At 50.7% G+C, this 12,491-nt stretch overlaps 2 protein-coding genes across 3 annotated transcripts in view; one reads left to right on the top strand and one right to left on the bottom strand.

Moving 5' to 3' along the window:
- Positions 1 to 586: 586 nt before the first annotated feature.
- sec22a (SEC22 homolog A, vesicle trafficking protein) lies at positions 587 to 4,306 on the top strand. Its single transcript, XM_057042552.1, has 7 exons — positions 587 to 747; positions 1,608 to 1,818; positions 2,662 to 2,825; positions 2,935 to 3,114; positions 3,191 to 3,309; positions 3,401 to 3,466; positions 3,730 to 4,306. The coding sequence occupies exons 2-7, from the start codon at positions 1,637 to 1,639 to the stop codon at positions 3,928 to 3,930; spliced, it is 912 nt and encodes a 303-aa protein (XP_056898532.1). The 5' UTR covers positions 587 to 747; positions 1,608 to 1,636; the 3' UTR covers positions 3,931 to 4,306.
- A 2,351-nt stretch (positions 4,307 to 6,657) lies between these two features.
- Positions 6,658 to 12,491, bottom strand: part of adcy5 (adenylate cyclase 5) — a 28,338-nt gene continuing 22,504 nt past the window's right edge. Inside the window, exons 9-21 of one of the 2 annotated variants that reach the window (XM_057031275.1) lie at positions 11,961 to 11,983; positions 11,680 to 11,824; positions 11,436 to 11,533; positions 11,043 to 11,130; positions 10,814 to 10,930; positions 10,582 to 10,734; positions 10,275 to 10,459; positions 10,159 to 10,179; positions 9,918 to 10,050; positions 9,559 to 9,822; positions 9,278 to 9,482; positions 9,070 to 9,194; positions 6,658 to 8,632 (exon numbers count right to left, since the gene is read on the bottom strand). In XM_057031275.1, coding sequence (XP_056887255.1) covers positions 8,504 to 8,632; positions 9,070 to 9,194; positions 9,278 to 9,482; positions 9,559 to 9,822; positions 9,918 to 10,050; positions 10,159 to 10,179; positions 10,275 to 10,459; positions 10,582 to 10,734; positions 10,814 to 10,930; positions 11,043 to 11,130; positions 11,436 to 11,533; positions 11,680 to 11,824; positions 11,961 to 11,983 — 1,686 coding nt within the window. In that variant the 3' untranslated portion in view covers positions 6,658 to 8,503. Of the gene's footprint in view, positions 8,633 to 9,069; positions 9,195 to 9,277; positions 9,483 to 9,558; positions 9,823 to 9,917; positions 10,051 to 10,158; positions 10,180 to 10,274; positions 10,460 to 10,581; positions 10,735 to 10,813; positions 10,931 to 11,042; positions 11,131 to 11,435; positions 11,534 to 11,679; positions 11,840 to 11,960; positions 11,984 to 12,491 lie in introns of both variants that reach the window. The other variant, XM_057031267.1, reaches the window with a different exon arrangement.

The raw sequence follows: 12,491 nt of genomic DNA on the forward strand, positions 1-12,491 counted from the left end.
TTTCTGCTGGTCTCAGCATGAACAGCCAAACTGGTTTTTCATGGACCACATGACTGGGATGCAGGGCTGTTTGTCAGCCAGTCAGCAGGAAAAGATGTCCATCACAAACACACAAAACTGTGAATGATGAGACCGTTAACCGTCACTGTGTTTATGCTTTATCATTTATTTAGGATTATTCTGACAGGAAATGTAAAATAAGGGGAGGATAGTGGGGGGGTGCCGATGCCAGTGAAGGTGCCTCAGCAGTCCCTGTCTGTAAATTTCATTTTTGCAGTTGGGGATGGGGGGGTTATTTGTAAAATAATAATATTCATGAATATATTGAAAAACATTAAATATCAATCTTTATTCATGGATTTGCTATATTTTGCCGTACTGGCGGTGCCGCATTATTGTTAGTTGCATTTAATTGAGCCTGTTCTGTAAAATTGTTAAGTAACTTTTTAATTTGCACTTAACTTTAATTAGTTCTGAGAAATGCGTGCGAAACAGAAAAATAGGTTTAAAATTCTAGATAATAAGTTTAGGACTAAAAATAAACTAATTTTAAACAACTTCAAAATGAGTCTCGGGTTATTTCGGAGTTATCGCGATAGACGAGAGTTGGATTTTACCCACAATGCACAGCTCGACAGCCACGTAAACACACGAAACCACACCGCTAGCTTAATTGGCTAAAAACAGCTCTATAGCTTGATACCTGCGCATCCTAGATGTCCACATGGTGCTGCTTTCGCCTACACGGTAATAATTGTCTAAATTAGCGGCTGTCAAAAAGTGTCGTTGTTTATACGACAATTGCCTGAGTTGTGAGAATACAAGCTAGATAACTAGCCTATTAGCCCGCATATGTTAAAAGGAATTAGCGAGGTAATTCCAGTAGTTTGCTATTAATGGCTTTGTTTCAAGCCTTGGGACTGAGTTCTGGTACTGTTCCCATCTAAATTCACATTTCTTAAAAATACGCCTTCGTATGCCCCCTCTGTTGGTTGGAGTTTTCAGGTCTTAAATGAATCGAAGGCGTCCTCATATCTACTGTTGTTAAGGTTTACCTGAGTAACATAAACGACAAAGCAAAACGTCGTTTTCGGGCATTAAAAAGGTGCTCGGTGATATTAAACGATTTAAATTTCGCGTATCTGAGGAGGACACCTCCGGGGACTCTCATCCTGTCTGTGTGGAGCTGTCCATGGTTCTAACGCACTTTCCTTCAGTCCCTGGATGGACGGCCCAGGTTTAAAACACTGATCCGACAACATCGCCATATGAAGACTGGCTTTATGTGACACTTGCTCAGGGAAACTGACTAAATCCTGCACGCCGCTCTGGGCCACTACAGTGGTGGTAATTAGGGAGAGATAAGAGCATTTATCTCTGTACTAGTGTTGTCATTGCCTATACATCAAGCATCATGTCTGCTGATTGGCATCTGTCATGACATATTTACTCTTTATATAACTGTGCTCTGGGATTGTCAATGAGCAAGGACGAGCTTCTAGGCACAGGAGTCAGGTTCTGTGCAGTAGAACGGGGTCATGATTTGGAACCAGCTTTAGGTGTACCTTGAGATGAAGCTGGAAATGTTTCTTCCCTCTTGATTTCAGGCCTCCAGTGACGTTGTCATAGGTCCAACATGTCGATGGTGCTGTTCGCCTCTGTGGTTCGAGTGGAGGACGGCCTGCCTCTGTCTGCTTCCACCGACTACGAGCAGGATAAGGAGCTTCTGGAAACCAAGAAGCACCTCAAAGGTCTCTCCAAGAAACTCGGCCAGTTCCCCGACCGCTGCACACTTAAGGCTGGATCGTACAATGTCAAGTAGGTCATCTTAGATCTTTCTCACTGCTAATTCAAGGGTGTCGTCTGACGACACACTTCAGTATATTATTGATTGTTTTTTATGAAATGCAAATATTCCTCCTGTGATGCTGTTCTAGTCAGATTAGCCTCCTGCCCACGCCCGTAGCACAAAGAAAGACTCCACATCTTGGCCTTCGCCGCAGGAGTCAAACGGCTCCCAAAGACTGCTGCTCTTTAGGAGACGCTTTGACAGCCTCAAGCACTGTTGACAGACAAATGGCCTTTTTAGCCAGAGGAAATGAGCCCACGAGACACCAGAATCAGCTGCTAATGGGTGAATTACAGCCTTTGTGAAGCCACTCGCCACGGTCCGCTGATGGACGTCTCTCTCAAGCAAATCTCCCTTTACATTCTGTAACTGCTCACAGGTGATCATAGAAGCTCCAGTTTTGGGTTTTCCACTAACACTAATGATCTTGAACAGTCGGCCACCGTGGTGCCACATCTCCCCCGTCTACGGCTCCTTTTTATTTGGTCTCCACGTGATAATCTCCATCAATCTGTGCTGATTGTTGACATTTATGGTCCGCGCGGTAATTCAGGCGTCGCCGCCATGATCGATTTTCCCCTCGGATGTTGTTTGAGCCGTAAAGATGATGGAGACGATGACTTTTCCGGGGGGAATCGGATTTATGTCCTCTGCATCAATTATCACCACGGAGCAGGAAAATACTTCTGAGATGAATACAGACGTCAACTTCTGTGAAACGGGTTTGGGACAAAAGGGGCTGAAATCTAGCGGGTGTTTTCCTCTTTTAACCCAAGAGTTTGATCCTAATGGTGCCAGAGTGTGTGTCCCAGTTTCACCAGCTCCTTGGGTGTCGGGTACCTGATGGTGTGCACCTCAAACTACCCAAATGTTCTGGCTTTCTGCTTCCTGGACGAGCTACAGAGGGAGTTCATCGTCACCTACGACAGGAAACGCATCAGCAGCGCCCTGCGGCCGTATTCTTTCATCGAGTTTGGTGAGTCTTCGGCAGGTCAGAGGTCACCGCCAGGCTCAGCGATGAGTCCGTTCAACTTCATTTTCCTTCCTTGATGACAACTGCTACGTTTTAATTCGTCGCCCACCAGACACCTTCATCCAGAAGACCAAGCAGCGCTACAACAGCCCCCGTTCCCTGTCCACCAAAATCAACCTGGCCGACATGCAGATGGAGATCAAGCTGCGGCCGCCCTACCAGCTGTCCCCTGAGGACCTGCGGGCCGTCAACGGCTACTCGGCGCACGTACCCTCCAAATACAAGGGCTTAGGTGTGAGGCCACCTCCACATCTGCCCTCTGCCCGTGTGTGCTGCCCAATCAGCCATGTCCCTTTCTCTTCTCCCAGCTCCCAGCCTGATGCTGGAGCCCGTGTCCCTCCCCGGCGTCGTCTCCTGCGTGCTGAGCGTGCTCTGCGGAGGCCTGAACCTGCTGCGGGGCGTGCACGCCATCGAGAGCGTGCTGCAGGTACGGCACATTCCAGCACCCTCTTCCTTGATTTGATTGACGCCTTGTTTTCCCGACACGAGCGGCGCTAAAAGGGCGACTTTCCCCACAGAACGACGAGGAAGACTTTAATTACGTGATTGCCTTCTTCCTGGGCACGGCCGCCTGCCTGTATCAGGTAAGTGATTGTCTAACGTTAGCGAACGCGCGACGCCTGTCACCTCGCCGCCGCCCTCGGAGCGTTTCCATCAGCTCCTTCTGTTCGGCTGCTTACGCTAAATGGAGCGGCGCCGATTAAAAGCCCGTAGGAGAGAACAGAGTCATCAGAGTTTGCGCGTGCCGAGGCGACTTATTGACCCGCGAAGGGCGATAACGGCGAGGCGGTGTCAGCGGCCGGCCGATGGGTCGCAGCCTTCCAACTGCCGTCTGTCTCCACTGCAGTGCTACCTGTTCGCCTACTTCGCCGTGTGGAGGAGCAGCAAATCCGTCCTGGCCTTCGCCCTCGTCTGCCTGTCCAACATGTATCTGTACGAACTGAGGAACATGTGGCAGATCCTCTTCCACGTGGCCGTGGGGGCTTTTATGACCCTGCAGATCAGACTGAGGCAGCCGCTGGGCAAAGCCCCCGACTACAACGTCTGACCACCACCAAATGCTGCAAATACCCCCCCCCCACCAGGGCGGTAGGGTCCTCTCTTCTGTCCCACCACGACGGCGGCGCCGGCCTCGGCCTGGACCTGGAGGAATTTCAGCCCGTATCGGATTATTTTTGGAAGTTTTTTTTCTTCCTCCTGTTATCTGTAAATCTGCAAACCTGCTTTAATCCCTTTTAAGTGTGGTCCATCTCACACATGTTCCTCAGCTGTGTCTTTTAAAATGATGTTAGAACTCTATTTATACTTTAAGTAGTGTTGAGCGATAAACAAGCATTTTTCTTTATTTAGGGAATGAAATGAAAGCTTGAAGAGACTGTTCTGTATTATTGTGAAAGAAATAAAGCGCTGCCTGAACCCTGAAAGGATGAGTCCATCCCACTGACCTCAGCTGGTTCTTGGGCCTCAGCAGGAGCTCGGCCATCACGAGCGTCTCCACCATCCGTCACTAAAGAGCTCGGAGGGCTCGATGGTTCTCCCCCCGGCCGGGAGGACGTGAACGTGAGTGTTGACATTTGAGGGAATTGCGGTTATTTGCTTGTTCGCCGGCCGTCATAACGGGAACGTCTCCCTAAACTCCCCCCTCTTCTGGAAGAGGCCATAAGTGGAAATGAAAAGTGGCTTTCGCAATCAGCCTCACTCGGCGTCCATCTGGCGTCTGCAGCCTCGATGTGCCGGGGGACTCCTGCAAGTCCTCCTCCTCCTCCTCCTCCGCCTCCTCCTCCTCCTCCGCCTCCTCCTCTTCCACTCCTCTTCCTCTCCTCCTCCTCCCTCCTCCTCCTCTCCTCCTCCCCCTCCTCTCCTCCTCCCTCCTCTTCCTCCTCCCCCCTCCCCTCCTCCTCCTCCTCTTCCTCCTCTTCCCCCTCCTCCTCTTCTCCTCCTCCTCCCCCTCCTCCTCTTCCTCCTCCTCCTCCTCTTCCTCCTCCCCCTCCTCTTCCTCCTCTTCCTCCTCCTCCTCCTCTTCCTCCTCCCCCTCCTCTTCCTCCTCCTCCTCTTCCTCCTCCCCCTCCCCTCCTCCTCCTCCTCTTCCTCCTCTTCCCCCTCCTCCTCTCCTCTTCCTCCTCCTCCTCCTCTTCCTCCTCCTCCGCCTCTTCCTCCTTCTCTGCTTCCTCCTCCTCCCCTCCTCCTCTTCCTCCTCCTCCTCTTCCTCCTCTTCCCCTTCTTCTTCCCCCTCCTCCTCCTCTCCTCTTCCTCCTCTTCCTCCTCTTCCTCCTCCTTCTCCTCTTCCTCCTCCTTCTCCTCTTCCTCCCCCTCCTCCTCCTCCTCCTCTTCCTCCTCCCCTCCTCCTCCCCTCCTCCTCTTCCTCTTCCTCCTCCCCCTCCTCTTCCTCCTCCTCCTCTTCCTTCCTCCCCCTCCTCTTCCTCCCCCCTCCTCCTCTTCCTCCTCCTCCTCTTCCTCCTCCCCCTCCTCTTCCTCCTCCCCCTCCTCTTCCTCCCCCCTCCTCCTCCTCCTCCCCTCCTCCTCTTCCTCCTCCTCTTCCTCCCCCCTCCTCCTCTTCCTCCTCCCCCTCCTCCTCCTCTCCTCCTCCTCCTCCTCTTCCTCCTCCTCCCCCTCCTCCTCCTCCTCCCCCCCTCTTCCTCCTCTTCCTCCCATGATTCATGGCCGCTCTGACAGCTCCACTTCCAGCAGCGCCACACCTTCATGACCTAATAGCTGTTTTTGCAATATGGCTCGAATTTTCTGGGCTCAAAGTTGATCCTCACTGGATCAGATTCTCTTTATTATCTCCGTCCGCAGCTGCACACCCAGCACACACGTCGTGGGTCACCTGACACACACACACACACACACACACACACACGGAGGAATTTGGAACTTTTAAGCCAATAAAACATGATTGCCTTAAATGCTGAAAAGGGCTTGACTGGTTTGGGCAGTTGTACAGTTTTAGAGTAATATTCCACTGGAAAAGAATATAACAGCTTTAGTGTAATAGGGTTGTTGGGGGGGCGGGGGGGGGTGACTGATGGCTCCTGTAGGTGTAATAGGGGAGTACTTGAAGCATCATTTATAGGCTTAATGCTTCACCTGAAATGTCAGCAGTAATGTCTTTATGCTGAGCAGCGCACAGACACGGGTTCATCTGCACCGAAAGGTCACGATCGTCGAGCCTCTGAGGCGTTGAGGCTCAGCCCAGATTCCAGGCAGACTTTTGGTTCCCGACTCCGGTTCAGGTACTTTTTATTCTAGCATTGTTCGTTCTGCTTTTCGAATAAATGTGTAATGATGTGTGTGATATATGTAATAACACCAAATGTGCCAATCAAACAGTTGATGAGATGATTACATTTATAGCGCCCTAAAGCGCGTGCGTTACACATTATGGTCTAGATGGTCGTTAACACGTGGTGCAGTACTGCTGCCACCTGCTGGCCATGGTGTGAACAACAGCACCCCCGCCACCCAATCTTTTAGAATTAAATATTTAAACTCTCTTTAGAGGCAGGAATTTAAACAAAATATTTTAACTTAAAAGTATGTAAAATGTTAATGTGGAACTTTACTTATATCTCAAACACATAGATGCGTTCATCCTTCGCAGCCACTGTTCTGCATTGATTTTGCATTTTCCCATCCGGACGTTAATTAAACACATAAAATTAAAGCAATAAATAAGTAATTAGGTCCTGTTACCGATCTGCATTCTTATGGTCAAAGAAAATAGGTTTTTAAGCAAGCTGTTATTAAAGGTAGTAAACAGACCGGAACATTGAAATCATGTTGATCCCATGAAAAAAAAAATCTCAAGTTTATTTGACTGTTTAAAAAAAAAAAAGCATAGTGTTTGGCATGAAAACAAAAGCCATCCAGTTTTCCACTGAAGTTTGCTTTAATCCTGTCCTCTTCACGCCTGGTTTATAGTGGCCTATTCCCGGACAGTAGGGGGCGCTGCGTGGCTGTGGAACCTAAAGCTGGACCAGTGGTGAGGAAAGATGGCTGCAGCCTCAGCAGAACCCGAGAGGGCAGAGTGCAAACCCACAGATGTTTGGACTCGGTGTCAAGTTTCAACTCTAAAGTAGGCAGCAGTGTTCATTCTCTGAATAAAGTATTTTATTTGGCAATAAAAACCAGCGCCCCCTGCTGGCTTCCTGGGATAACGACACCCACCCTGAAGGGTCAAGGTGGGAGGAAAATCAGGAATTCCAGCTATAATCACAGTCCAAGTTCAAGTTTTTGCACACACCTGAGCCGTCCAAGCAGCAGCGCTTTGCCTTCAGCTCTGTCCTCATGTTGCCGACACTCAGCATTCATGATGCAGCGGGAGTCGATTTCTACTCTTTAAAAGTCAGCTCTTCTCCTCTGCCCATGTAAAAAATGTAAATAATAACTCCTAGTTCGTCCTTTAGGCTGTGGGCTTAAATGAGCTTTTAAAACTTGACACCGTCCAGACATTTGCTGATGATTGTCCTCTAAGACGCAGCCAAGAGACAGAACCAGCTGTAATGTTTGACATTTAAATTAAAAGGAGGAGGAAAGATGAAACAGCCACAGTAGAGAGCTCGAGCGTGAGAGCATGCTGGGAAATGACGCAACATACGAAGAAAGGGTTGCAAATAAATGTGAGCATTTACACGTGGAGTTCACACATTAAAAGGCCTCTGGAGATCGTTGCACATTCATTGGGTCGTACCATCTGATCGTCCATGCGGGGGGGTGGGGGTGAGCAGGACGGCTGAAAGCACCCGAGTGCAAATATTTCCTCCTCTGTCTGACGACGGCTGCGCTCAGTTTTAATACTTTTAATATTGGTAGAAGAGGAAAATCCACTTAAAAGTGTCTGAATGCAGTGTGAAGAGCAGGGGGACGACCTCTGAGACCCCTCCGTGAGAGTGACAGAGTTGGTACGTCTGAATACCTCTCCTTGTTCATAGACAGCTCTCATATATTAATGTACAAAATATAGATTTTTAAAATATTTGCTAAGGTTTGGTGTTCAAGTCAAAATAGAAAATGTCAGAGAGTAGAAAAGGTTCTCGGTTGACATCTTTTGTGTTTGCGGATGCTGATGATACTGTAACCTTCTCAAATTAAACACGTGACAAAATGCTTTTCTGGGCTATTTCTATCCCCCGTTTGTACAAAAACATTCTGAGCCGTCATTAAAGGACCGTTTGGGAAACATCTGCCGCTCCTCCGTCAGGTTCTGGATGGCTGATGGGCTCATATCGTTAATGGAGGTCGTGTTGGGATTAAACGTTTAAAGATTTCAGCAGGAGGAAGGCAGATAGGAGAGGGAGGGGTGCAGCTCGCGTCCCCCTGCCGGAGCGTCCGATACCCGGCAGAGTGAAACTCTTCTCCAAGCGCAGCTTTCCTTTGGGACCTCGTCTCACAGGTGGCAAAATCTGTCTTTACACACCGATGGGACATCTTTGGTCTCAATGGCAGATCAGGGAAAGTTCGGCCCCTCCCGCAGGCTCCTCCCCCTCGGGGGCTAAGCGAGTTTCAGGCGTGCAGAAAGAAGCGTTGAGACGAGCGGGCGCGCCCCAGACAGCCGTCCCAGCGCCTGCTCCTCCTCCCAGAGTCCAGGAGCCTGAACCAGAGCCACCGCTGGTCAGCGGGGGTTAACTGCTGGAGGGGCCGCTGGTGAGGAAATAGGTCATCATCTCGCCTTTGCCCTTGACTGTGACCACGCCTCTGTACTCCAGTGTGTAGTTGTAGGCGCTCAGGACCTGCTGCAGGTCTGCAGTCACCTGGGAGCAGAAGAAGAGAGCAGGCTAATGTTGCTAATGCTCAGTGCTATTCAATATGCGCGGCCAAATTAGCTGCCAATTCTATTATGTAGCTTTCTTTTTGTTTTTTCCAAAAGAAATCTATAATTCTGGAGGGATGACAGAGTTCCTTAACATCTCTGCCCATAACAGACTTCCATGTCTGCGATTATGAAACTGATTTCATGTCTGATGCCGCGCTAATTACCATTTCTCATTAACTTTTCCTGCGACCAGCCCCTGGCTGGAGCTAAAAGGCAGCCTCACCCTGTTTATTGATATTAGAGGAACTTTACTGATTTATTTTAGCTCGGCGCAAACATCTGAGATATTACTGACAAGTTTGAATTTGTGAGAACTTTGTCTGAGGCTTTATTTTGTAGGAGAGAGGTGGAATTATTGTGAAGATGCAGCCTCACCTGGATCCTCTCCGGCACGCCGGTGCTGTCCATACGGCTCGCCACGTTCACCGTGTTCCCCCAGATGTCGTACTGAGGCTTCCTGGCCCCGATCACCCCGGCAACCACGGGCCCGATGTTAAGACCTAAGACAACAGAGGACAGACTGAAGCTGTCGGACCACAGGACGATTCTGCTTCCCTGGAGGGAGGAGATCAACGCCTCCCACCTATTTTCATCTTGAAGTTGTTGAAGGAATGCTCGTTGATGTACTTCATCTGGTCCATCAGCCTCATGGCGTAGTCGGCCAGGGCGCGGATGTGCGTGCGCCCCACCTTGTCGTACGTGGAGTCGTTCAGGCCCGACGCCGCCATGTAGGTGGAGCCGATGGTCTTGATCTTCTCCAGCTGACGGAACTGTTCCTCGCTGATGATCTGAGGGCGGCAGCGGAGGCAACGTTGGCGTCCATCGGGGATCGTTAGCGGTGCGGCGGGGGGGGTTTCATCTCACCTCGTCAAAGTCGGCGATCATCTCGTTGAGCAGCCGCAGACACTCCACCCCCTCGTTGTTGCCCTCCAGCTCCACGTAGAACTCGGAGAAGTTGCTGATGGACGCGAACATGACCGCCACGCACTCGCACGACTGGTAGTAGAGCTCGTCGTTGCGCCTCTCGCGCTGCAGGAAGTGGGCGGCCACGTCTTTGGGCAGGATGTTGTGGAGCAGCCGGCGGTTGTAGGCCTGCAGCTCCTCCATCTCCTCCTTCTCCTCTGTGGCCTGTGGGGGGGACACAGGTGGAGGGACAGGTGGAGCAGGTCCACTAAGAAAGGTGTCCAGTCTCAGCGTGGACGGCGGAGGAGAAGCACACCCACCTGCAGCTTCCAGAGGAAGTCCAGCCTGGCCGTGGACTCCACCTGCTGGGCGTGAAGATAGAGGGCCAGGACGAAGACGGTGATGACCACCGGGGTCATGATCTTCAGAGGAACCTTGGAGTCCGCCATGCAGCTGGAGGTCGGCGTACACACACACACACACACACACACACACACACACACACGGTGTTTAGCTTCAGGGGGCGACAGCTTCAGTTCTGCTCTACAAACCTCTCCTCACCTGGTTCCGTTCATGGACTGACTGCAAGGGGGGGAGGGGGACAGAGAAGAGCCAATCAGCAGCAAGAACACCTGAACGCGCTCACAAACGCCTCCGGCGCCGATGAAATGACTCACCCGGCGTGGATGGCGTTGGCCATCACCAGCAGGTCCTGGTTGTCGAAGAGGCTGACCTTGGGCACCTCCAGGATGAAGAGGTAAAGCACCTCGATGAAGAGCATGAGGAAGAGCTTCCCGATGCTGCTGATCTGCAGGAAGACGGAGGTGGCCAGCAGGCTGAGCAGGATGCAGAAGGAGAAGTACTGAAGGGAAACATGCAGACGTCCTTAGAGGTGTGATCTGAAGATCCTGGAGCTGGAACGCTGCTGCTCCTCAGTGCCTCTGGGGTTTATCCCTTCATACTGTGGCGTGAGCGTTCGTGTACCTCAGGGAAGCTGCAGACGAGGCCCGAGGCTCCGCAGGAGGGGCCGTCCAGGCTGTAGTTGAGGAGCCGGGCGTGACAGACGGTCACGTTCTCCAGACTGATGTTGAGTTCAGCCATGATGCAGGTCCGCAGGTCGGGGCTGCTGCAGATGAACTGGAGGTGGGGGGGGCAGGAAAAGGAGCTTTTATTAGTTCCATGAGGTTATGGGCGTGAATGGTGACGCATCTCTTACAATATTGATGAACGCGGACAGAAAGACGATGACGATGGTGAAGACGCCCACCAGGGTGCTGTTCAGCCTCGACTGGACGATCCTTTTGGAAAGAGTCTGCAGGGGGACTGGGAAGAGCTGGGAATGTGGGGGGGGAACCGGCAGGACAGGGGACGGGAAGGATGCGGATTATGAATGGCTTGGTAAACCTGCACGGTCCAGTTTGGGAGGAGACGGAACCGGAACTCACCCCAAAGCAGCAGTAGACAGTGGAGACGAACATGACGGCCATGAGGATGACGAGGCAGCTGATGAAGAAGCCCGTCATCACACTGGAACTGCAGGGAGGACACATGAGGTCATTAAGTGTACGCGAGGAACCCCACCGGCGGCCGGCGCTCGTTCTCTCCCCACGTCACAGCTTTTACACCCAAACATCATTTGGATCATCTCCCGTCGGCCTCGTGTCTCTGCTGGCCGTCCGTTTACTAAACGGTCCTGTCAAAGCGTCCAGCAGGACGCGGACCTCAGGACACTGAAGCGTCTCACCTCAGCATTTTCATAGTCAGGAGCTTTTTACCCTGAAGCAGAGGCCGTTAGAGTAAATGATTTAGCACCTATGGGGAGCCAAATCCCTGCTGACCTGGGCACGATGACGATCTGGATGAAGCAGATGAAGACGAAGACGAGCGAGGCGCACGCCACGTACGCCCCGAACTTGGAGTCGACCTGTTTGGAGTACTGCGTGGGAAAAGGAGAACCATCAGCTCTTTTACATTAACTTTCAGCTCATCTTTAGGCTGCATTCCATGAGTTTATGAGTCGGCAGCTTGCAATTTATCACCGCGCCGCTAGATGGCGCCAAACGCCGCGGCGCTTGGGCTGACCTTTTTCTCCAGGTCTGGCTCCCTGAAGGTCAGCAGGAACCTCTTGACGTGCTCGGAGCGCAGGCGGTCGATGCTGCGTGCGTCGATGGCTCGCCCCAGGAACTCGTCCACCTCGTCCTCTGGGTTCATGTTTTCCTGCGTGTTCCTGAAAATGAAATGCCTGAATCACAGAAGACACGTTTTCAACCCAAAGTCGATCCTATGAAAGAAGAATCCAAATCCACCTTTCCATCCAGTGTCGCCCCTCGGAAAACTGATTTAAGGGAAACAGATGTACTCACTTGTCTTTGGGGTCTTCAAATCCCTGCATGGAAGAAAGAGGAGAAAGCGTTGAAGCTTCAAGATCATACTCAACATATTCTAAATCATATATAATAATATTTATCTAAAATGATCAAATTGTGATGCATGAAAAGTTGATTTTAATCCACTGCTGACAGGTGGAGAAAACTGCCCACAAGTTAGAATTTAAGGCCATAAAATGGTTCAAAAGAAGCTTGAGATGAATGATTTCAAAAACATAAAAGCTCATGTTTTCTTCTTCTCTGAATTTAGAGCTGAAAGGGTCACATAAATAAAATACTGAGACTCATCACAGCAACAGTTACTATGTTGCAAAATAATAAGACAAAATGCCATAATTATGTCATATTTTCAGTATTGACGTTGGTGCAGCTGCGCGTGTCACGAGATCACAAATTGGCATAAAATGGAATAAATATAAAGATTTATAACAGCAAATGAACAGGATTGCGCAACAGCTTGATGGGACTCTCTAGCTCCCCCTTCTGGACGACTGCGCACACGCAGAT

This window comes from Takifugu flavidus, chromosome 1, assembly GCF_003711565.1.
Source record: "Takifugu flavidus isolate HTHZ2018 chromosome 1, ASM371156v2, whole genome shotgun sequence".
NCBI lineage: Eukaryota > Metazoa > Chordata > Actinopteri > Tetraodontiformes > Tetraodontidae > Takifugu > Takifugu flavidus.